The sequence below is a fragment of the Phalacrocorax carbo genome, chromosome 17, assembly GCF_963921805.1.
Source record: "Phalacrocorax carbo chromosome 17, bPhaCar2.1, whole genome shotgun sequence".
Classification (NCBI taxonomy): domain Eukaryota; kingdom Metazoa; phylum Chordata; class Aves; order Suliformes; family Phalacrocoracidae; genus Phalacrocorax; species Phalacrocorax carbo.
In genome coordinates this window covers 5,387,822-5,413,053 of record NC_087529.1, presented here as the reverse complement: position 1 = coordinate 5,413,053, position 25,232 = coordinate 5,387,822, and the positions used below count along the sequence as shown (strand labels likewise).

Below are 25,232 nucleotides of genomic sequence, written 5' to 3'. Positions count from 1 at the left end.
GGGAAGGACTTACACTGAATCATACTCCTCAGTATATGGCAATTACTGTATTTCATAAAGCTGGCACCGTCATTTATTAAATAAATTATTTATTAACCAAATTAAATAAATTACACACACAGAGTTGCCCTAAGCTGCAGCCTCCATGCACTGGATGCAGATTCCTTGCTTCTACGAATTTTGCAAATAAAAAGAATAAATGGCCTAAACCCAAGCTGGCACAACTCCAAGAAAAGTGCTAGAGAAGCTCTGCAGCTTTTTCATTCTATAGGTAGGTGAGATGAGAGTAACTTAGGTGCTTTTGAGGATCTACTAGAATAATTTTTCATAACGGGACTCTACCCACAGAGAACAGTCACCTTTAGAGAATTCAGTAATTTTTCTCTTGTGTAGCAATGTTCACCAGCGAGAACTACAGGCACAGACCTTCTCCTGCAGCCCTGACTCACTCAAGTACAGCGGTGCCAGTAACGGCAGTAAGTTTACGCCCACAATACAAGTTTAAGCTCACACAGCCCTATATTGAAAGTTGAGAGCAAAGTCCTCTGAAGTATCTACAGAGATTTCAGCTGTTAAAACAGGTAACTTGAGCTTCACTGGTAAGAGAAATTTAGGGCACAGAACAAACGGCATTAGCTCTGTAAGTATTAAAAACCAACTGCAGCCATAATTCCAACACAGATTTACCATCACCTACCTGGTGATAAAAGTCATCATCATCAAATATCTCCTCATCTATGTCCTTCAGGTGCCTGTTGGAATCTGACTGAGGGAGGACTTCCTAGAAGCACAAAGGAAATACTGAAAGCTCATATATGTGTATCTCTGTCCCTAACTCTGATGACATCACGTGCAGCAGCTTGTAAACACACTTGAAGATATGAAGGAATGGAGAAAAGCTCCCAACATAACAAGCTTTTAAGGACTAGGAATACATTTAAAGGCAAGGCAGAAACGCTGCCAATGCCAAAATAGATTTATGATATCTTTACTGGGAAATAAATAGGACTGTGCAAAGTCTTTCTGGCAAAATACTACAGATATTTTTAATGTAATGGCAAAAATATATCTTGCAAGTGCAGTAATTCTACATGATCTCTCAGAATTGAGTATTTATTCATTCTTAAATACTAAATTAATAACAGGCTTACTACTAACATATTCTGTAGGTTATATGCAGTATGATTTTAGAAGTGACTTTCTGGGTTAAGGATTCTAAACTTCAGAGTAAAAACAAAGTTTTGTAGCCACTACCTGAAAAAGCAGATTTAGTGAGCGTCACTTCCTACAGCACCGAGGGGGCACAAACCTTGTTTTGCGCTGTCAAGAACTGGCACAGGAGATAATGCAAACACCGTAAAACTGGAATTGAAATGTCTACATCTTTTTCTTAGCCATGACATTACAGGAATCAACACTCAGATATCTCCTTCATAAATCTCTCACAAACAAGAATATTACCTGCTAAAGGCTCAAGCTAAATGTTTTGCACAGAGTTTCACTGCTGCTACAGGACAAGTTATATAAACAAAATGCCCTTACCGAATTTTCAGGCAAAGATTCAGGGATTGGATGAGATTCCTGTTCCTGCTTTCCCAGCACTGTATAAACTGATCGCTTGGTCTGTGTCCGCCGTAGTAATCTCTCTTTGTCCATCATAATATGATCAATCTGAGTCAAGATTGAACGCTCAAAGGCACCGAAACCCTGCAACAACATTAACTAGTGTCAGATAATGCAGAAAGCTTTTCCTCAAGGCAGCAATGTTCCTCTATCTTTCCATGTCAGTGGATAAGCAGACAGCATTCCAAGAGGAGGGGGTCTGGGTTTCGTTGCAGGGATTTCTGCTAGGATTTTTTATTTGTTTCTCCCTCTCTCTCCCTTCCCAACCTGAGGCAACCTGATGCCTGGCTTAATAAAATGCCTTTGCTGTTCTGGTTCAGATGAACTTCTCAATGATTAATACTAACTCACAGATGTTAGGAGACCCTGAATCTTTGGGTGAAATGATTACCCATTGTATTAAAGTGTACACTTCATGGAGAAGGAGAGCCACAGAAGCCCCTAGTTCTGTTATAAAACACAAACAGCTTGTTGATCAGCAATAGTGGCATTTCCGTAGAGCTTACTTGCTGCTGGAGATGAGCTGTGATGAGATGTCTGGTTGGGAGGACATCAATACTATCCAAGAGTCCTTCCCAAACATTTTGCATTGGGTCATGGGAAACCATTTGCCCCTGAAAATTTTTTTCCTACCGATCTGCTCAAAATAAAAGAGAGCAGCTTATGCCTTTGAAATTTGAGGGCTGAGCTTCTTTCCAAACTCCTTTAAGGTTAGGGAAAAGTGTGTACCTGCGTATTTAATTCTTACTGCTCTAACTCTCGGCTTAACTTGGAACATCCATGATTTGAAACTTTCAAACTAACTTGTTCCACATACCTCTGCTGAACAATTAGCATGTCAGCACACAGAAACAAAGACTTGCCTTTCCCATTTTGCCAGACGCCAGCTTTGTCTTGTCGTGCCACTTCTGCAAGACATTGTTCCGATACACCCTGAAGTCAGCATACCGCTTGGCTATGAATTCTGGGTAGTCCTCCATCTTCAGCTTTCTTTTGGGGAGGCTCCTCCTCTTCTCCTGAGCCTTATCCACTTTCTCTTCATCGCTACTGCTAGGGATTTCATCATCACTAGAAGAAAAACACGTGAACTGAATGCCCTCTACCTCTCTAAGGCAACATGTGTGACTTCTTAATGGCCCCTCCACTGCCACCCATGCTTTTTCCACACCATGGTGATATCTATGGCAAAAGACCAACAGTTTAGCCCCAGCTCCGTTACCAGAAAGGTTACAAAACCGACTTCCCACACTGGGAGAACGAATTCAAATGGTCATTTGACCAAAGTGTCTGTCACCCAGATACAGCAGCAACTGAGAGAACAGCAGAGAGTGAGTGTGGTCAGAAAAGCTGTGCATTGTCCTGTTTGTTGGAGAGCTGGAGACCAAAGGATTCTTATTTTGCATTTACCTCTCAGTTTTTGATTGCTTTCCATCTAGCAGATGCCTCGTGCCTGGGTATTGATAAAGCAGCTCATCCTGAAGGTCCACTAATACCTTCAGCAATGCCTCCACGGCTTTACAACCTGCAGAACAAGAGACACAAGTGACAATTTCCCACTGATCCTTGCTTCTGGTGAAGACTTAGCTTTGCAGTGCTTAGTTTCCCATCTTGAATGCAAATTACTGCCACAGCTTCTGCATGTCCCATTAACTGTTTTTCTCTAATCAGTTTTGAGATGTAGTTTTACCCTCAAACTGATTTATAGCTTTTAATGTCAACCACCACCATGCTGGGAAAGAACACTTCTTTCCTAAAAAGGGAGGAAAGGAGGCAGGACTGCCTCTAAATATCTGCCTGGCTGCACATCGGGAGTATGCTGATCTAATGTTTCATCGACAAACATTCAGACTGCAGAGCCAAAAGGATTAACATATTGAAGAAGCAAGTACTGTGTGCAGAAGCGTCTGATGACCCACACACATGATAACAACCTTTTTTGCTGACTAACTCATTTCTCTCCTGTGATAAGTTCTGCAGCAGAGGCCAGCTTCAGCTGAATAATATGAAGTGACACAAGGGAAAAATGTATATAGGTACATCCCATCTAAACTTCACCTCTGACTTTTCTTTCATGTACATCATGTGCATGTTATAGGGAGCCGAAGGAGGGAAGGCAAGAAGAAAAACTGAACTCCTGCAGGGCTGTGACTACTGCTGGTTTCTATGCCGCTGTGCTCACCATGCAGGAGGTATAAGAAATTAGATTGTAAGTAAAATTAAATGTAGCAAGATCTGATCTAGGGGGGAAACCTAAACAATGACCTGGAAAGTTTAATGGGAGCATTCTGATCAGAAAAGCAGAACTGCAGGCCCAGAGATCCTTAGGAAGAGAGAAAATGAAGAAAAGATTGGAGTGGAGAGGTGTACAAAATGGTCAATACATGGTGTGAAGGCTAGCTTTACAGGGATGAGTAGTTGCTTCCCATGGTATTTGCAGACACAAATCCTGAACGTCGACCTGATGCTGTGTATCCAAAGGCTTTCATAACTGACAATTTTTCCTGTATCTATGCAGTTCCAATGATCTTGTGTTCCCCAAGGACACACAGTTGCAGCTGACTGTGGGAAGGGTTAACTGCACACTGTTGCAGCATCTGTTCTTTAAAAATAGTTCTTTTGTGGCAACCAACAAGCCTCCCTGCAGAACGCTCTCGTACAAAACAAGCGTTTGTCTAGGCCTACACAAACTCTCCCTTTGTACATTGTTACATGTCAATCACAGGGTCAGCTCTTACAGGTAAAACACTTAGTATGACTCGATCAAAAACCGAAACTGAAGTTTACACAGATTTATCTACCTGACACTAGGGTACTGCCTTCTACTTTTAAAAAGAGGCACCACAGAAAGGGGAAAAAATGCTTGGAGGAACGTAGCACACCACTTCAGGAGCTGTTTTCTTGCAGGATACGTTCAAGCAGGCTTGGCTTCCCTCCCCACGCACCCCGAACAAGCATCCTCACGGGCAGCAGTAACCCCGGCTGACAGAGCCAGTGGATTTGTCTGAGGGCAGGAGGAGCACTGCAGTGGTCGGATGCTCCCCAGAGCTTCCCCTGTACCCCCTCCACCAGTTCCTCCATTGACAGGAATTTAGTAGGGCTGTTTTGCTTAACTCTCAAACTTGCTTCTTTCTTTGTAGTTAGCATAAAAGAACGGAGAGAACTTTTCACCACTCAATTTTTTCCTTATTTCTTTTCTTTAATGGAGGACACAGAGATCATGGGTAGAGTGAACAGCAAATCTTCATCAGCCAGACAGGGACAGTGCAAGCAGAAATCAGCCCAGACATTCAGAGGTCTCAATCTCCCGCATGTTACCACTGTGATATTGCTCAGTTGTCACCATCTTCAGATAAATTACAGCCTGACCTCAGTAACAGCAATGTCAAGGAGAAGATGCTTTAAGATTTTTGTTGCAGATCAGCTGTTGGACTCATCCTCCCCTGGCCTGTGGTTCATTTTAGATACGTTCTGACAACTCTTCCATATAAACCTATTAACGGATTAGGTTTGCCATACTTGTAAAACAGCCGTGTGTTAGCATCAAAACAATTCCAACAGACAAACAGACAAAAGCCCTTAAAAATGCATTTGTTGTATGTGTCTGCAGCTAAAGCACTGCTTGCAAAAAGGAAGTGCCCCCACCCTAGCCTGAGTGCACAGCTTACAACAGCAAAATCTTTCCCACTGCCTGCAACACAGCTAAATGTCCCCAGAGCTTCCGAAACTGTTTATTTTCTACCCGCTGCCTATCCTCCAGCAGCAGTGCTAATGCACCCCAGGCGGCTTTGATCCTGTCAATTACAACTGGAGTAGCACTCCAGCTCTTCTGGGGTATATCAAGGCCACTGCAAGCAGGCAAGGAATAAAGGCAGGCTCAAGCTCCCCCAGGCTATGAGATATGGACCCCAACAGAAGTGGGGATGGGGAGCAGTTTTATTTGGAGTGAAGGGGATGCAGAGTGCAGGGAAGACAATGACCGTGTGTCTAACCAGGTGGGAGGGCTAATTATTCCAGGCAGTAGCTCTATCATGAGCCTCTTACAGCTCGGTAACTTCCGCGCTTTCAGTTCTTGTGTATTTAATAGCATTATTGGATGGCATTCTCATTGTTACTGTTGGGTTCTTAAGTGTGCTGTAAACTCAACTTCAGAAGCCAAGTGTCACCTTCCCTTGCCCTCTTCCCATCCAGCCCTGCACTATCCATTTCATGTTTAATTCCAGAAAGGACCATTTTCTTCCCAGTCTCCTCTCCTTCTTCATCTTCTCTTCCCTCTAACGCCCTCATCTGCCTTTACACCGTCTGCTTTGGAGAAAAGACTGAACCCATTTGTGAATGAAGGCAGTGTAAAACAGAACTGTTTTATAGATGCAAACTATGTCATTTTGAAGCAAAGCTCCTAACCCTCCTGCTCTCCTACTTCTCCCAGCACATTTTTTTAATGCTGCTCCTTGTCTGAAACAGGCAATTAAACAGAAGAGAGTCACAAACATGGAGTTTTCAAGCGTGTCAGTACATTAAGGCAACCAACAACAGCTTTCACATGCGATAGCCACTGGGTTTGTACCTCCTGCTCCCTTCCCTGCTCTGTTCACAGAACAAAGCCAGCAACACCCCCGAGAACACAGGCAATGCCAGCCCTGACCACGTAGCGGGGCCTCCCACTGCCACAAGCTGTGTTAGGTCCTAGGCAGTCCCTGGTGATTTTCAGTTTCTAAAGCTTTCAGGATCTAGAAGATATCGACACCATGGTTTTCACAAGCACCACAACCCAGCCAAGGCTGAAGCAATGCTGTTGAAGCTCTACGACTATCCTCCCACCACCCATTCACTAGCAGGAAGATCCTGATGCCAACAGCTTATTCCCAGAGCCACTACAGTAACAGTGCCATCTGTATCACTTCTGGTGTTGTTCTATAGTGTTCAGCCAACTACAGGTGCTTACACAGCCCCAGCTGCCCCTGCCCAGTCCAGTGCACCAGGCAGTGGCAAAAGACTACAGGCGCAGCACTGCAAAAGCAACTGGTAAGTTGCCAACTTTAAAGTCCAACCTGACTTGGTTAACCCCAGTCTGTGCCACTCCCACCCCTTCTCTCGCACTCTCTGCTGGCACCTTTGCTGTATCTCTCTTACAATCTGCACTGCAATGTGCTGGGGTAAATATTCTACCTTACAGCGATATCAGTGTCACAACTGACACCTTTAATATTGGGCCATGTATCATCAGTGAGAAAAATCTCAAAACTATCTCCTCTTCCAGGAGTTACTTCTGCATGCCCAACCTGAGACATGTTTTCTGAGGACAGGTGGCTCCATACTGCCTTAAAAACAAAAGAAGCTGGATCTCTTTATGGCATTTCAGTATGAGCAACTGAAACCCCCAAAACAACTCACACTCTGTGTGTAGCAGAGATCAGCTAACCCCAGGACAACATGCAACCCCCGCCTTCCATCAAATCTTTTCAAAGCTGCCCTTTGGGAAAGAAAAAAGGATGCTGAGTGGGATCCATCTGCAGCTGCTCCAAGAACACAGCAAACGTGGTTTGAATAGAACTTCCAGCTTAAACAGGACTCAGAGCGCCTGTGGTAAGATGCTAACTTGTAAGAGTCACTTTTAAGAGTCCATGGGAGCCCCTTCATTTTGTGTACAGGAGTGAAAAGTTGTTCCAGATCCAGCAGACAGCATATCAATCCACCAAGAAAGCTGGGAGCCAGTATCAGTAAATCAAAGTGTGCCTTTCTGTTAATACTCTCTCATACGTTCTCATTTTATACATCCCTTCACCCAGTCAGAAAGTAGCCCTGGAGTATTTAGCTCCATTCAGGGATAGCACTGCCATGTATCAAAGTGTCAGGAGACCCACCAGAGATGAAATCTGTCCTACTGCTCTCAAACCACAAAAATCAATTTTGTCAATGCCAGTGGTTACGGACAAACTGGCTGTGCTGCTGGCATCCCCGTGCGGGGCGGCTCCTGGCTGCAGGGTACCGACCCCACGACACACTGCCCCCACCTGCCCTCTCCGCACGCCGAGGGCAGCCATGCCTCCGCTGCCGCTGAAACCCAAGCGCTGCTGTGCTGGGGACTTGCAGGCATGATGGCTTCTGTGCTCGCCCACCACTCCAAGTTCAGCATTTCTACAGCAAGGCAGCGTCCTGCGCAGGAAAGTATCTGCGCTTTTTTTCATGACCTCTAAAAATGGGGTCTCATTTCATCTTCCCAAGCAGCTGCAGCGAGCAGCAGCTGGCATGGAGCAGCAGGGAATGGCCTCATGCAGAGACACTTTAAGTCGATGGAAAAAAGACAGTGCCTCAAGGCCAGGCTTTCAAAGGTATTCACAGAGACCCAACCAGTGGGATTCCCAAAACTGCTCCGCCAGGCAAGCTCCTCCTCGCCTGACCCTGGTGCATCCATCCAGTAGATTCAGAATACAGCTGTATCCTTAAAATTGGGGCAAACCTCCCAGGATTTTCATTCCATCGCTGTATGTTTGTGGCACCTTGCAGGGCGCGATGGGGCACTGCTGTGGCATCTCCCCTACAGAACGGTGCCTGCCTGCTACTGTGTACACACTGTACGCAACACAAACAGGAGCATCGTTACTGTGATGTACCAGCATGAAACACAGCGCACACAGGACGCGGCTGAAATTCAGGGCCCTTTCCAAAGCTGGAAATTAACAACTTTTTCCCCTCAGTTAAATCTAAGGATCTGGCATCACAGGAATATCATCGGCATGCAAGCTTTTAATTTTCATATACCTCCACAGGCTGTATGAAATGCTCATACAGAAAAGCTGGAGCAGCGCTGGCGTTTGAACCATGGTATGCAGAGCAAAAGCTGAGTGGCCAAATATTGGGAGAGTTCCCCCTGTCACCATGGAGAGTCACCGTGTCACCGCTGCACCGAACCGGCGCAGTGCCCAGCGCACCCGTCACGTTATGCAAATAAAAAGGAGAGGAATCAAACCTCCTTTATTTTAATAGCTGCACATAATGAAAAGTATCTTTATCAGGTACACGCATTTATCCCAACATTCAGATGAAGAGGGGAAATCTTCACTCCTTTCAAACGACTGTGGGACAGGAGTTAAACTACAGGTCAAAATGGCACTCAATATGCTGGCCTGAGAACAATACTTCTCATTCAAATCCACAAGCCAGCCACTTGCACTAGTCATCCCCAGCAATTAATCCCCCAAGAAACACGTTTGATTAAATCTTTTCAAGCAAATCCTTTGCTTTGCTTTTGTTAGTTCACTTCTTGTCAACATCTATTAAAATATGCCTTTAATTCTCCCACAATCTTAAAAAACACCGATTCCACTGTCTTCAACTTTAATCAACTGTATGGCCGGCATTTTTCATTTCATAATAATGTGCTGTTTGGAATTCAAGAGGCAGGCTCAACATCAATCATTCGGCAAGAATTTTTCCACTGCAATAAATATGCAAATGAGGAAAGCCAGTCAGTCGTATTTCAGGCCCGACTTGCTAGTGTTTTAAAAAAGACACAAATTTATTAATTGCCGTTGGCCAGCGGAATCCTATTACTTTGGGCATTGATTACAAAGCTGTGTGAGTGATTATTGTGCAACTCGCAGGCTATCCAGGCATGAGGAAAAATTATTAAAGCGAGGCAGAGATTATCAACTCAGAATAACAATAAGCCTTAACATTTTAGGCCTCTAACTTCTTCAACAAAGAATTACGCCAGAGCTCCAGTGTATCATAATTCTGAAGTCTGTCAGTATTACTTTTGGAGCTTGCTCTCTATTCCCAACAGCAGAGCAACGTTACCAGCCAGGAAAAGGCGGAGGGAATTCCTCCAGGTATCGCATCTCAAACACGGGGCTTTGGACAACAGCTTTCCTGTAACTCCCGCTGCGTAACTAACTGTAAGAGGAACAATATGGTGCAGGCAGGACTTTTGCTATCTTCAGATTTGCACCCCTGTATGTTCTGGTGCCCCAAAACCATGATGGCACAGAAATAAAAGGCTACCGATAAGCCTAAGACAGAAGCTACAAGAGCCAGCCTAGACTAAATTATAGGCTAGCTGCAAGCCCTTTGGCAGCAGAGTGTGATCTGATTTTTTTAGAGGTGGCGTAGTTACATATACGTTTTTCACGGACTTCAGCTAGAATCCTAGCACAAAGCACTTGCAAATCTCTCCAGGTTATTTTAGGAAGTGATGGGAGTAACATTCCCTTCACGCTTCCCAAAACACTGAGGTTGTGGAATTTCACCAAATGATGGTAGGAAAAAGACTTTTCTGCTGATTGCAATAAAAAGGTCTGCTCCATACCGAAGGCCCAATTTGCTGGTTCCATTGGAATGCAAATGATGCAAAAGCCTTTGCAGAGGGGAAAATTGTATTCCTTCAGCACAAAGGAGCCAATGCTGCAAACCCCTTTCACACAAGCAGTTCAGCTGACTCCCAAAGAGTTACAGAACGGACTCAATTTAGCCCTTTCACTCTAATATTACTGCATTTGACAGTAAGGACAACAGGATCAGACACAGATGAGTTTGCTAAAAGAAAATAACCAGATGCAACAACAGAATAAAAGGCTTGGTATTCAAGGATTTTATCAGTGGGGACTGGGGGAGGGGGAAAGCTGAGAAGGGAGAAAAAGAGAAACACTTCCATGAAGTTCATGCTCTACTGATTCGCCTCAACCGTCATCTTTTGATATCAGCCCAAACCAGGGAGGGGATGGGGCTTGTAAAAATGAGATTTATAAAAACTGATGTTTTACATTACTGTAAATGTAAAGAAGCTGACAGCACGCATTCCTGTCTCTGCCAGGCAGGAATCCCCAAGTACATATGCAAGAATGAAAAAGGAAAAGGAAATGTGAAATTTCATAGTTATCTAGATATTAAGGCCAGAAGGGAACATTAGCCCGTCTAGACTGACCTCCCCATATAATACCGAGCCATTAATTACATTTATCATGACAAGCACTGAGTTTCCATCTCAAGGTAACCAATTGCCAATTAATCCGAATTAGCTGACATTTGCACATGCTTGTCTGAATGCTTTGCAAGCCTTTGTTTCCCTGCATCTTGTTTGTGGAGTATACAGTCTAACATGCACGAGTATTTAGCTAAACTTAATTTAATTAGCTATTAATTATCTTGGGAAACTCAAGTGTAGGCAAACCTATTTGATGTGCTTGAAGTGTGGTGTAATCCCACGGTCTGGAGTTCGGGTGTATCAGTCAACAGCTACAGACTCTCCTTGCATTTCCTGGACTAGAATTTAAGACAGCTTTAAAATAAACCTCAAACACCAATAGTGACCAACACATATGGCTATGGAGATAACCTATAAAATAGGAGCATTTCAATTTTACCACATTTATACAAGAGAAGCAGACAAAAATTCTGCTCAAAAAGATTAAATACCACAAGCTAAAAGCCTTGGCACTCAGTGAGGAAGGGCAAGAGTGTTTTTCTTCTGAAAAGAAAGCCCAAAACCGCAACTTAAATAAATATCCTGCACTTCGCTACCTCCTACACAGGATTTCTGAACAATTCATAGACAGCAGCAACAGGGCACAAAATACTTTCCTGGTACCTCACACAGCCCAAATACTGCACATGCACAAAACCTCACACCTCCCATTACCCAACTAAACACACACACAAGCAGCAACAGAGCTCCAAAACTGAGACTTGTGCCTTTGTCTAAAGCTCCTCACTTCATAACTCTTCCCTCTCACTCGCTGGCACGTACACAGAACAGCTACCCATGAGCTTATCATCCTTACTGACCCCAGTTCTCACCGAAAGCTCTCCATGGCATAGGATCATTAAAACAAAATTTACAAAAAAGGGTCTGATTCATTCATTTATTTTAGCCGAAAGAAAAGTCTTCATTAACATCAGCGGGCTTTGGCTCAGTCCCAAGGAGTTGAATAGATTCTTCATTAGATCAGAGAGGAAAGGTGAAATCTGGAGACACCTGCATCCACACCCATTTAAATCAAATTCAACCCTGCACAAATTGACAAGCACGATGTTTTTTGTATTCATAAAGTGTCTAGACTAATACAATTCAATTAAAATGGCCTACCAGTTTTAAGTGGGCTAGATCTGATCACAATAATTTACACTCGGGCTTGAAACCCAGTTCCGCTGTCACACATTTGCGCAGGCTCTCGGTAAAATCTTCAAAGCAAGAACGTATTTAAGTCCGTGATCTTGCCTAGCACCAATTAATCCTGTAACTGCTCTACGCCTCTGGAAACTGTGTAATCTGCCTGTGCCTCAGTTCCTCCCCCAATCCCCTGTGACACCTACCCTGCTCTGTATTAATGCATTATCATCTCCAGATGTACGTATGGATACATTTGAGTTTTAAAAGTGATCCATGGATAGAGATGATAACAAAATTACGAGTGGAATTATTGGCAGTTGATTCCTGCGGGCTTCTCTAAAAAACCCCTAGCCTGTGTCAATAAAGCCCATTTCATCTGACAGCTTTTCTCTAACCAGATGCGTAAAATGACAACCAGGTGCAGCCGAGGAGCGAGGCAGAGGGTGAGCGCATCAGGCAGAGTATGCTGCACGACTGGCGAGGAGGACGCCTTGCCAGACTCGTCCTCTCTTAGAGGAAGTGAAACAGGTTCTCCGCTATGTAAAGCAGACTAGATCTTTTTCAAAGTTAGTCAATGCTTAATTACCTTTTTTGACGTGACTTACCTGGATGTTGCATAGAATGTAATTTCTTTTCTTTTTAAAGATCAGGAACCACAGTAACAGAATCCAGCAAAAATCCTCTATTAAAAAGTCACTGAGAACATACAAATGAACACACACTAAATAGATACTAAATAGAATCTTTCCCTCTGTTTTCAGTCCTTTTTCAGCAAAATATTACAGAAGTATCCCAGAAAAAGATAAAGATGTTCAGTGTGAAGCATTCACACAGAAATGTTTAATATGCAAGAATGCAAAACCACAAAACACATGGCATCTTTGGAGGTCTCCTGCTGGCAATGAATGTAAGTGGGATTCTTAATCACATCCTTAAGAGGCCTTGTCCACAAATGTGCTGTTTAGTCACAAGCCACAGATACTCGTCACAGAAGCAGTTAACCAACCTGGCGTACCAAGAGCCCGACTCAGGCAATTATTACAGAGGTCCACGTAGCTCCAGGTGGAAGCACAGTCTACCAGCACACCCACTACAAATGCACCTACTTCCACCCCAGAAAGACATTTCTGGGTCAGTTGAAGTGTTTGGACTGAATCGTACATTTTAGGAACAAAAAGTCAACGTCTCCTTCATTTCCCAGGAGGCACTGAACACCCGGCCTTGTGCAGTCCCAGGCAGGTCCTGCAAAGTTTTATTTATTTTTTTTTATGCAAAGCTCCTTTTAGCTCTACTTTTCAATAAAACGTAATTAAATGCAACTGCTGGCTAACTGCACCTGGACATGTAACACCTTAAGGGAATAACTGATCAATGTGAAACATAAGTTATCCAGCAGCTGACTCTGAGCTGAAGAAACTGGCTATGGTAAGATTATGAACAGTGAGTTGCTTCCTGCAAACTTTACATGTAGTTCACACTTGTTTCATCTTTCCACCTCGTTATTCAAAAGAAAGTTTCTTCACAGCACCCCATTTAAAATGCATACAGAAGGACTTAAAAGGTGCACATGCTCTAATATCCTGAAGTCCAAACTCAGTATGGAGAAGGAAAAGCAGGACTGGGAACCACTGTTCAGGCAGCAATGGCCGTTTCCCATTTCAAGGTGTAATTGCATCCCTAGAGCGGCCACAAAGAAACACACTATCTGTAGTGCCGCACAGGCTGCAAGGAGGACTAAAAGACTACTTGTAGGGGTCAAAAAAGGACTGGTCTCCATCATTACATTTAACTTACTCCCAAGAGGCAAACCACACTATTCTACTGTCCTCAGGCCCCGGTGCAGCATACTCATAGGGTGACGAGGTTGTGCGTTGCAGCATTGCTTATCAGCCAGCCACTCTAACTGCAGCACTCTTCGACACCCTGTCTCCAGTATAAGCTCATCTCTTTGTGTGAATGAGCCCAACGCAACAATTTTTCTGGAGGGATTTCAAAGGAGATACTACAGAAATGCTAAATGATGGGGGAAACAAGGTTTCCTCTGGATAACCTCCTTGAGTACAAGGAAAACCAGAACTGCATCCTGTGTATGGATGCAACGCCACCAGCTCATGACCACAGACAATGACCATGGCTGAATCATGTGGAATAACATCACAGTGATCAGGAAAATAAGATATAGATGACTACAAAGAATAGAAATTAAAGTTCAAACATCACTGTGACTTAGGAAAAGGTTCAGAAATTTCAGCAGAATTTCAAAAAGCTGTATACAATTCTGCCTCTATTAGCAGCAGGCAAGGCACTGTGCTGAAAAGTTCAGGCCGCTGCTAGGCAGAGCTCACTGCTGCTGCTCCATGAATACATTAATAACCCAGGCAGGTTTGGGGATAATGGCCTGGTAAGTACGTGGAGCATTTAATTTGATTTTTTTATCTCATTCACTTTATGCAGGTTTATTTTCTTATTGATCACAAACCTTTGTATAACTTCTCCACAGCTCTACAAAGTGTAAATAACAGTTAATATTTGTTGTCCCACTTTTGTTCCTTCAGTGAGCAAATCCATTCTTACAGACCCTGTGTGTCTACCTTTCACCAAAACCAGTATCCTCTCCATTTCTCCAAACCAACTTATCTTGAGTTTAAGCTGAAGAACAGAAGTGTGTGTGGGATTCCAGTATTTTCTCTTAATCCACTGACAACCAAAAAAACCCCAACACACATTCAGCCAGCAGTTTGCTTTTCAGGGAAACTCTTGGAAAGTGAAAGCATATACATATGAAAACATATACAACTACTCGTTCGTTTAAAGTCTTGCAGTTTCCATCAGCATCTTGCCTTCTGCAAGAGCCTCACCTGGGTTTCTCTGTTTTTAACGCCTCATCTCGCCAACTAAAAACTGAAAAATAACACATCACACTGTTTAAAAGCTAGAATTCCGTGCTCTTTTTGCAAAGCATTAAGTATCACTGCCTAACTCCTAGTCACTGAAATATTCCCAGCTTAGTATTTTTAACAAGAACTGTAAAGAGAAAACAATTAAAACAGCAAAACCAGCTACCCAGGGCACATACAATAACAGCTTCTAGCCTTTGTTGATTGAGAGATATAATTTCTTAAAGCTCTTGTTGTCTCCCGCTCCCCAATTAGCTGTGGGGTTTTTGTCACTGAATGAAGATTTAACATAACAAACCCCAAACCTAGGTGCTGTTTAATTCCTGACACTGGTTATGGCTTCACTAATGTCGCTTCCACCTCTCCTTTGGCTCTTTCTTGCCCTTGAGGTAATTTTTTGTGACATTTTCATGAGATCCACTTCTAACCTTCCTCCCCCTTGAAAACATACATAGAAATATGAATGGCAGGCATGCAATCTGTGCAGAGACACAACACAGAAACTTGCACCTTGCACTCTTTTTCTATGTAAATAATGCAAGGATCCTGCGGGAACATGCCAGGGATTGGAATTTTTAATTAATGGGTCTCTTTAATGTGCAAATCAGGAGCAGATTGCAAATTCTGACTTGCATTGATTATGAAAAACATTAATTGAACGTGCAAGACCCCAAACAGAGGCAACATCTCAAGCCCTGGACTAGACTGGAAGATACGGTGCAAGAGAATACAAATGTATCTTGGAGAAACAGACCACTCCAGGCAACAGCACCTTAGAAACGTAAGCTGTGGGAGTTCACGTGTGCAGTGCATTAAACATTAAACATTTGCACTGCATTCAGAGCGCAGCCACTGTGATTTCAGTATTAAAAACCACTCAGACTTTCTCCATGGATGCAAAACAGGAATAAACATGAGCTCCATGACCACAGTTTGGTCTCCAATTTGTATGTAAAAAGGGTGAGAGGAAAAAAAAATCTGGAATATAATTAAAGATTAAAAAAAAAGGGGGGGAAGAAAAAGTAAGACAGTGCAAACAAAGCAATACTGTCTCTTTAAACAGAAATTCATCCTATATAAATTATGGCCATAAACTTTTCCTGCAGTGCAGCCTAATTAATTCTTGTTCTATACACAAAGGGAAATGCTGGGTGACAAATGGGTGTGAAGCCTGAAAGCTGCCAGGTCTGCAAAACATTTTCTACTTCAATTTATAAGCAATTTTGCAGTAAATCATCCACCAGAACCTGAGATCTCAGGAATCCAAGACTGTCCAGGGCACGCTGTATCATTTAAAAAAAAAATCACAAAAGATTACAAAAATAATAAATTAAACACTTGAAGTTTTGTAACCTCCGATCTCAAAATCTGGAAAACAAGCATGACCTTACCGTTTCCACTCAGATTTGGCCTTAAAACTCAAAATGTACAGAACATTGCTGTCTACTCTTTAACACAATTATACTCAAACCCTTAGGGAATTTCACTGCCACCACTAGCTACACAGGGTTGTCACATGTGGGAGATACCAAAGAGGCAAATATATGAAGGACCATTTTCCATTTCAAAAAAATCATCCTGTCTGGGAGTGCAGAGTGGAAATTTCATGAGCAACAGAAGGACTTGGGATAAATTACTGAAAGCATTCCAGAGCAGATTTCACAGCGATGCAAGGGACTCGTCCAGGACGTCAGAGAGAGCTGGGTGCCAAGACCTCTCTGTGCCCTCCTGCCTTCAGCAGGCTACAGTGTACACCCAGAGTCTGGATTTTTGGCACCAGTTGCTTTGTGCAACGTGAACACCAAATAATTTCCTCCTATTCAATGAAGATGATGAAAGCATGCCAAATTTATTCTGTGGATTTGGAAGGAAGTGCTGAGGCTTCCCTGAGAGTATTATCAGTCCAAAACAGTGTCAATCTCGTGATTATCCCAAATCCTGTCCAAGACTGAAGCACATCACATACAATGGAAGCACCCCAACATTCCACATTTACAAAGTCCTGCCTTCCACTCATCTTTAATCCTACTGATGCACAGTTCTTCTGATTTTTCCTGTCTGGGGAATGGGGTCCTACTCACAAGCTGGTAATACAACTGGGATGAGAACTCGGGAGCCCAGAAATGTTCACCCCACCCATGACATCACCGTTCAGAATTGAGTGAAAAAGTTCACTTTTACAGAAGCCACTTGATCAGCTAAAAATTGGGACTTTTATTGGAAGCTAATTTATAAGTGAGATTTTTGCCCCTCATAAATCAAGGTGCATCAATTAATTAAAGAACTTTAAATATATTTATTATCGTGTATATTTTCAGAAAAGACTTAGTTTCACATCCTGAACTGACAGGTCACAGCCCTGTTATCTGGGCAGAAGCCCCGTGAGCAAAGATGTAACACAGCTCAGACTGCCCACAGGGTAAAGCTCTAGCTGTTGATTAGACATTAATCCCTCTCCCAGGGCCCAACACAGCAAAGTGAAAGAAATAGGTCTCTGCCACATAACACCAACTACACCCCTAGTCTTTCATAAGATCTTTGTGTATAAATTTACTCCTTGCTTCATGCTTGGCACTTTGTTACTTCTGGAAAGAGCATTTTTGCAGGGCAGTGAAAGATAGCTTCACTGGACAGTAGTGTAGCTCATCAAAAATTACTATTTATTGTAACCTATTTTACTGTACAATTACAGATCGTTTATTAAAAAAATAGAAATAAAAAAAGGAATATAAATTTGATCCTTTAGAGAACACTGGAAAATGCTATGTAAGTGTCGTAGTAGCAGAATGTTCCTAAATTCATGACATCTCATCTGTCAGTCTGAGCGCTTCCTCTGCTAACTTTGCCATGTCACTCCAGCTTTATTTTCTTGCTGTCTTCAGATGAAATACAGAACATGAACCCAGGCTATCAGGAACATCAGGGTATACTACTGAACTTTCCTGCCCAGATTATGGGAAGACAGTGGGGAGGGAATCACTGAGTAGTTATTAACAGTGGATTTTCCTTTAGTGTTCTGGACAACTGAAAGATTAGCCTCTCCGCTGTACTGTGTCCAGTATCACACTCTGTGTTCTTGGGTGTATTTTGCTTATGGGAAATATCAAAATGTCAACCATTGTTTCTGTTAAAGGTCTTTAATGATATTGCATTTTAGACCTGTAATGAAACATGGTGCTCAGTGCAGTTTGTAATGCATCTCATTAAATACATTAATAACATGTATTTCACTGAAAGGTCAGCTTCGTATTGTTGGGAGTTCGCCGTTTTTTCCTTAATCGCTTCATTTAAAGCGGCACAGCTAACTTTATATTTTAAAGTATCTCATCTGCTGTAACTCCAGATAAGCTGATTAGCTACCATGTTCAGATCAGGTATAAGCCCTAAAATGACAGTCAAAACTTGGTGTGGAGGCAGGATTCAGAGTCAAGTTTGATGATGGTGAAAGTTCCTGATCCAGTTTTGAGATGACTTGTGCCAGCTCAGGCCAAAATTGCTCAGTGCACAGGTATCACTACAGCATGTCCAAACGGGCACATCATGTGGCTGAATGGAACCAGAGCCACAGCAAACCAGATGGTTCAGATGATGTCTCTGATGTTCAGCATGAAAAGCTGTAGGCACCACTACAGGGTTTCCTACTGACTGGTGCACATATGGGGCTTCTCGGGATCCTCCACAGGGTGCTCACCTACGAAGCTGAAACGTTCTGGAAAGCAAGCAGTATCTCAAGATTGGGAAAGCAGAAATAGAAGTGAAAGGGGTAACCAACCTGGCAAGCTTTAAAATGCTATTGGGTCTGTCTTTATTATTCAAAATCACTGGAAGAATATCCTATGAAGGCCACTGATTTCTGATTAGTGGGATTAGAAAAAAGAACAATCTGTGTATAAACATTGCCAACTGTGTGGATTTTGACAGAAAACAACAAACATGTCAGGAAGAAATGAACACCAACTGATACCTACAGTGGCTTGTATTTATTCCTGAGGATAACATACCAGACATTTATCTCCCTGTGCATTTACCTTAAGGCCAGTAAAAAAGGTGTCCAACTCTAAAAATTAAATAGACCCACAACACACTGAAGTTGAGTACTTTGCACTTATCAGCTGGAGCATGCCCATTATATTTAGAGAATCTACTACAAATCTCATCAGATCAATATCATTAATAGTGATCCTAAGAAATAAACAGATGAAGCAGCTCCAAGCTGGAAAGATATTTGCTGTTGATTTAACAGCACAGGCCCTCTCCTTTGGCCTACATTAATCCTGGTTAGGACAAACTTTTGCATTTGCTGATCCAGCACAAAACTGGTACCACAAGGTGTCTCTGGACACAGAAGCATCCCAACTCTGCACCAAAGAGCAATAACCAAACCAATTATTCCTAAGATTCAGCATGAAACTTAAATTTGATAAGCAAACTTCAATCCCCACATGAACTAGAAACAGCAGCCGGACCTGAGCTGAGGCTTTCCAGCCACCGGCAGAGATCATCTAGGGCACATACAGACATAGATGATAGGAGACATTCTCTTTGTCTAGGGTAGGAAACACTTTTTGGTGTCTGTTTGTATGGTACCTAACTAATGGTTATGGCGATACAAACCAACAGCCAATACTACAGACACATGCAACTCAAAGCCCTCACTTTACCATTAACACTTCCCTGCACAAGAGAAACACATTGGCTACAGCAGAGTCTACCCAAAGTAGAAAGATTGAAGAATTCTTACAGTTCTCGACAGCATTGTCAAATTCTTGTCCGCCTTCCTTTCTGAAGATTGGGTAAGTATCTGGCTGTGGAAGCCGGTTGACTATTACGAGCGCCTTCTGCATCTTGATTCTCCCTTCCAGTAGTTGATCCCACAGTGCTTCATAAGAAAGAGAAAATAAAACCATTTTAGCAAGCCAAAGCACTTGCTCCTCATGAAGGAGCTGCTGACTTAACAGCACAGGCCCTCTCCTTTGTGCTATAGTACTCCTGGCTAGGGCAAATCTTTGCATTCACTGACTCAGCACCAAATGGGTACCACAAGATGTCTCTGGACAAAACCACATCCCATCCTATGATCCTGACTGCAATTCTGTGACCCCCAAAATAAAACCACCCCTTTGCTTTACTGTTTAAAAGGACACTCTGCAAATGGATGTTTGATAGTTTAATAGGACAGATAGGAAGAAGTTACCTTCGGTACTACATTTTGAAAAGAAACAGAAGTCGTATCAGCATCACAGCACCCATGTAGGAAGTCCCCACCCCCACCAATACAAGTATATTCAGTACTGGTCCAATTAAGCCAGTGGATAAACACACTTCATGAGATTTTGTACCAGCAGTGACACCAGTTTGCATAGCACATTTGGCAGAACATTTGCAAATCACTAAGGCTGCTGTAGCATGCACGTGTGGTATGCTAACAGGATGTTAACGTGCTGAAGCAGCTCCTAACATCATCAGTTTCTATAGTGTCAGCAAGGTGAAAGTCTTTTCAAAATACAAACCAAACATATACAAACCTAGCTGGTTCTTCACAGCTTTTCCTTTTTCTACTTCTTCAGCATCTTGTCCTTCTGAGAATGTCATCACCCCACCATCACCTTCGCTGTCTTTGGTTTCCTCTATATTGTCGTGGGTTTCACTCCCATGTTCCTCCTCATCGCTTCCTTCTTCCATGCTGGCATTATCTTCATCATCTTCCTCACTGCTTCCTACATCATCCATCCCCTCTGCAAATCTCTCAAAGTCTGTAATATTCTGGAAACTGAACTTTGGTGCCTTGGCCTTGGGAGACAGATCTGCCTCTTCATCATCTTCTGAGTCATCCTCCTGGTCACTGCCAGTGCTGCTGGGCTTCTCCTTTGTTTTAGCGCCTAAGCTGCCATTTTCTTCTGCATCTTCACTGCCACTGTACCACTCATCTAATTCTTCTTCAGCTAATAATCAGAAAAGCAAAAAGTTATTTACTTACCAGCAAAATGCGCCACTTTGCAGTATGCATCATCAACAGCTACAGGTTTGGGCTATTTGAACTCCAAACTCTGTTTTAGCTGTGTATGATGTTACTCTTTGTTTTGGATGAATAATGGAAACACAAGGCCACATCCACAAAAAAGATCTCAGCCCACATTTTCTGCAGCAATGATCCACGGCTTAGCTTTCCCATGAAACAATGACATGATAAGCAAACAAGGCGGTCAGAATTTGCTATATGCGTTTTTTAAATGAGACTCTGTAAATACTTGCAGTCCTCAAGATCTAATGGCTTAAAAATGGGAGCTGTTTTTTTTCCTCCACACAACGCTCAGTCAGTGCACTGAGCCTCACCTTACACTTAGTCACTCTCTTTCCTCAATCTGTAGAAATGACCTCCTCTTTGAGATTTCCCCTCGTGCTTTCAGGAAGGCACTTCATGAAGATGTCTAACTTAATTGCACCTGTTTACTGTTCATTGCCCTGTAACAGGGACCTAAAGTTTTTCGTCTCAGTTCAGATGGCACTAGCTCAGTTAACATGCTAACATCAAACTTTGATTAGTCTAGTGAAAAGGGGAAAGAAATGAGATTCTTACCAGATCCTTCTTCAGACAGAGCATCTCCCCAGAGTTCTTCTTGCAAGGCTTTACGAGATGTAGCTTTTCCACTGTACCTTTTATCAGCTTCCAAGAGAGACGCTGAAGCTTTTTTCCGTATATTGCCAACAGGTAAAATGTCATCTGCAGTTTCATCCTCAAATTTGTCAATCACTTTAGCAACTGTAGCTGTGGGGAAAAAAAGGGGGAGAGGGATGTCTAAACTGAACCAAATGTCAGACTAGAAGAACTAGCTGCAGGAAGAAGCCATCCTCCTCCATGGAAAACTCCACATACTCTACAAACAAAAATATATTGCAAAGGTGAGCTTGATGGCAACACAGCCTCACATAAGAGTCTGGCTTTTAGGCTTTGAGACAGAGCGAGGCTCTTCCCTGCCTGGTGAAGGAAAGCCAGTACACTTATTTTCTGCAAAGGGGGAAACGTTGCTGGGGAATCAAAGGCAGAGAAAAAGCCTCAAAGCTGGGTTTTGTGTAGATCAGCACCAGTCCTGCCTAGAAACCGCTGAGTAAAGTAATACTTAAGACCTAGCAGAGGAGGTAAGACAGCTCTAAAGGTATTTTTCAGAAAACATCCTGTGACTTCTCTGCGGTCAGGGGTGTTCTCCCACCTGCCAGGTTAACCTCTGCAGAAGGAAGGGAGATGCTACACAATCTGACCACTTTCAACCCCACCTCTCAGCACTCTGGACTTCTCCATATACAGGTTTGGTACCACAGGCCTCACCTGCAATACAGAGGTGAATGTTTATGAACAAATGCCAAAAATCCTGCTGAATTATTTTTTTCCTTTTGAATGAACATTGCTTACATTCACACTTTCTTCCGTGCCTCTTCTTAATTTTAGAGAACCCACACAAAGTGCTAGACAAACCAAACCTACCCAAGCCCTTCCACAGGTTCATGAGGGTCTCATGAGAAGTGTAGCCCTTTGGGTGGATGACCCAGTAAAGCTGGAACACCTTCATTCACTTCACGCTTACTGATTAAATGAGGAAAACTGCAATTCAGATGCACCTTGGCCTCTTGCTATATGTATGAGCCACATAAATATACAAATGTTTTAGCATGGCTAAATAATTTCATTGTGGTTATGCCTCTCTTTCATAACCATCTTCTCTGGGACACAGGAATGGAGCAGTCCAGCAAAGAGAACACATAGTACCATACTCCCTCCTTATTTTCATTCATGTGCGAGACACCCTGTATGCAAAATTACAGGGTTAGCTTTGTTCAACCAACTGAGTGATCCAACTGGCTGAACATTGTTAAGTGCTCTTTTAATGTGTGTTTGGAAATGTTAATGCCTCACATATAATGTTTACTTGAGGCAAGGGGGAAGCAAAAAAAAATTTGCTGCTCATAATCAAAGCAACAAAATCGGGTCTAAATATAGTCACTCCAGCTACAAGAGCACAGCAAGATGCTCGGCACCAAGGAATGACTGGGCAAGAGGGGCAGGTGCAGAATGACCTGTGGCACTCACTGGATCTTCTGGCATTCTCAGTCTTGGCACTGCTAAAGTATGAAGTCTGAAAGTAAATCGTGGTTACTAAAATGGGAAAACTCATCTGCTGAGTACATTAATTTCCTCAACGGTTACTATGATGTTGCTTACAAGATACTACTGTTCTCACATACACTTGTATAGAAGAATCAGGCTAGCTGCACAACGTTTATCATGACTGGTGCCTTGTACCTCCTAAAGCCAACTGCTGCCAGCGTGTGATGGTGAGCTCACTACCTCAAGAGGTGACCGTGTGACGAACGTGCCCTAGAGATGAGTCCTGCCCCATGGCTTGGCTGGTCTACTGGCTGGTGGGGACAGTCTGCTCTGGAGAGGGTAAGTCAAGGAAACGGCAGGCACCAGCCTGGAAACTTAGAGGATGACACCGCCACCTACATGTCACGGGGAAAGGGACGAATGTCTCAAAAATCACAACTGAGGCAAAAAGAGTTTGGTTAAAAAGATAAGATGATTATTGGGCACCTGCAAGCATCAAACAAGGCACGTGCAGCGCACCGCGGCCTGCTCTGAGCGCTCGGTGTGCTGGAGAGGGCTGTCACCAGCGCCCGCCGAGCCTCCTCCCCGCTCCCACCGCCGCACCGGCTGCGCTTCCCTGGCAGAGGGAGCGGCCCTGTCCCGACGCTGTGCTTTTATGTCTCTTTTCCTGAAGATTTTCCACCTGAACATCAGAAAAAACTTCTTTACTGTGAAGGTGACAGAGCAGTGGAAGAGGCTGCCGAGGGAGGCTGTGGGGTCCCTTCCCTGGAGACATTCACACCCCGCCTGGACGCGGCCCTGTGCCCCTGCTCTGGGGGTGCCTGCTCAAGCAGGGGGAGTGGATGGGATGATCTCCAGAGGTCCCTTCCAACCCCCGCCATTCTGGGATTCAGTGACTTCCAGCCGGATCCGCTCCCAGCCTGGCTCCGAACAGCCCGGCCTGTGGCGGGGCCTACGCCGGGGCAGCGCGCCCTGGGCTGCCCTGAGGTAAATCAGCGCTGAGGTAATTCCAGCCTCGGACCCTGAGGTATCCCTGACTCCGAAGGTAACCCTGGACCCGGAGGTAACCACCATTTCTGAGGTAACCACCATTTCTGAGGTAACCACCACCCCTGAGGTAACCCTGGTCTCCAGGGGATCCCCGGCCCCGAGGCAGTCCTGGCGGCCACCCGTCCCGGCGCGGTGCTGCGGGAAGCGACGGGCCGAGCCCCGCTCACCGCCCGGGGCTGGGGGCACAGCCGGGACAGCCGACCTCCACCCACGGCTGGGGGAGACCGAGGCGCCCGGCGGGGCTGCGGGGGGCCCCGGGCCAAGACACCTCCCCCACCCCGCGGCGCGCTGCGGCGCCACGTGCGGCCGGTCCGGCAGCGCCCAGCCCGCCCCGGCCCGCCCCCGCCGGCCGCGGGCATTAAACCCTCCTCCTCCCGGCCCTCCCTCACCTTCCTCCGCGTCGTCCTCGGGGTCGCGTAAACTGGGCCGGGGGTTGAGCAGCTCCTCCAGCTGCCGCGCTAAGGGCGCCGCCATCTTCTCGGGGAGGGAGGGAGGGAAGGAGGGAGAGGGGGCGGGGGCGAGGGGCGGGGCGGAGCCGGCCGGGGGTGGGGCCAGCGGGGCGGAGGCGGGGCCAGAGGGCCGGGTCCTGCCGCCCGGGTCCTGCCGCCCGCCGGGCCCGGGGCCGGTGCAGGAGCCGGTACCGGTGCCCGCAGCCGGGGAGAGCGGCCGCAGGCGGGCGGGAAGAGCCGGCCCAGCCGATCTCGGTACTTTGCGAGTGTCCGCCCTTTGTCTGACGGGCGTCTGGGCCGCGGTGCGCGGGGTGCGCAGCCGGGAATCATAGCGAGAATTAGAAATATCCACCCAGAAAGAGCCCGGGCAGCGCAGCCAGCGGGCCGGGCCGGGGGAGGGCCGGGCCGGGCCGGGGGAGGGCCGGGCCGGGCCGGGGGAGGGCCGGGCCGGGCCGGGGGAGGGCCGGGCCGGGCCGGGGGAGGGCCCGCTGTCCCGGGCCCCCATCGTAACGGCGGGAACAACGGTAATTTTGTACATGGGGGTCGTGGGAACTGGTGTTCGCCCAGTGCTCTGACACTGAGCAGCGCTGGGGTAACGGCTAGTGGTACAAAAGCAAAGCCCTCTTCTATAATGTAAAATATTGCAATTATGTCTTTAAGTCAACATCACACCTTTTTTTTTTAGCACCGCTAGCCACCCAGAACTGAATTAATTCTTTTCTTGTCCCGTACATTAAACACTCTGTGGCCTCTGTTGAAGCCGGGGTCCCTCTTAGAGCAAGCGGAAAGGCAAGGTCTTTGGTTAAGCCCAGTCCTTGTACGCGGGTGGACCCTTACACCAGAGTTACACCGACCTCAGCGCATCCGCACCAGCACCGAACCTCCTGACGTGCTTTTGCCAGACTCTGGCCTAGAAGCAGCAGCAAAGCACCGCAGAAGTGACCTGCTAAGAATGTTAACAAGAACGGCGCTTTGGGGTTTGCCCATTGACGGCGTCTCCGGGCTGC

At 44.9% G+C, this 25,232-nt stretch overlaps 1 protein-coding gene across 1 annotated transcript in view; it reads right to left on the bottom strand.

The window, feature by feature from the left end:
* Window positions 1–24,274, bottom strand: part of AATF (apoptosis antagonizing transcription factor) — a 57,779-nt gene extending 33,505 nt beyond the window's left edge. Inside the window, exons 1-8 of the mRNA XM_064467725.1 lie at window positions 24,166–24,274; window positions 21,203–21,391; window positions 20,151–20,567; window positions 19,367–19,504; window positions 3,031–3,145; window positions 2,487–2,691; window positions 1,543–1,707; window positions 698–781 (exon numbers count right to left, since the gene is read on the bottom strand). Coding sequence (XP_064323795.1) covers window positions 698–781; window positions 1,543–1,707; window positions 2,487–2,691; window positions 3,031–3,145; window positions 19,367–19,504; window positions 20,151–20,567; window positions 21,203–21,391; window positions 24,166–24,250 — 1,398 coding nt within the window. The 5' untranslated portion in view covers window positions 24,251–24,274. The remainder of the gene's footprint in view (window positions 1–697; window positions 782–1,542; window positions 1,708–2,486; window positions 2,692–3,030; window positions 3,146–19,366; window positions 19,505–20,150; window positions 20,568–21,202; window positions 21,392–24,165) is intronic.
* Between the last annotated feature and the right edge of the window lie 958 nt (window positions 24,275–25,232).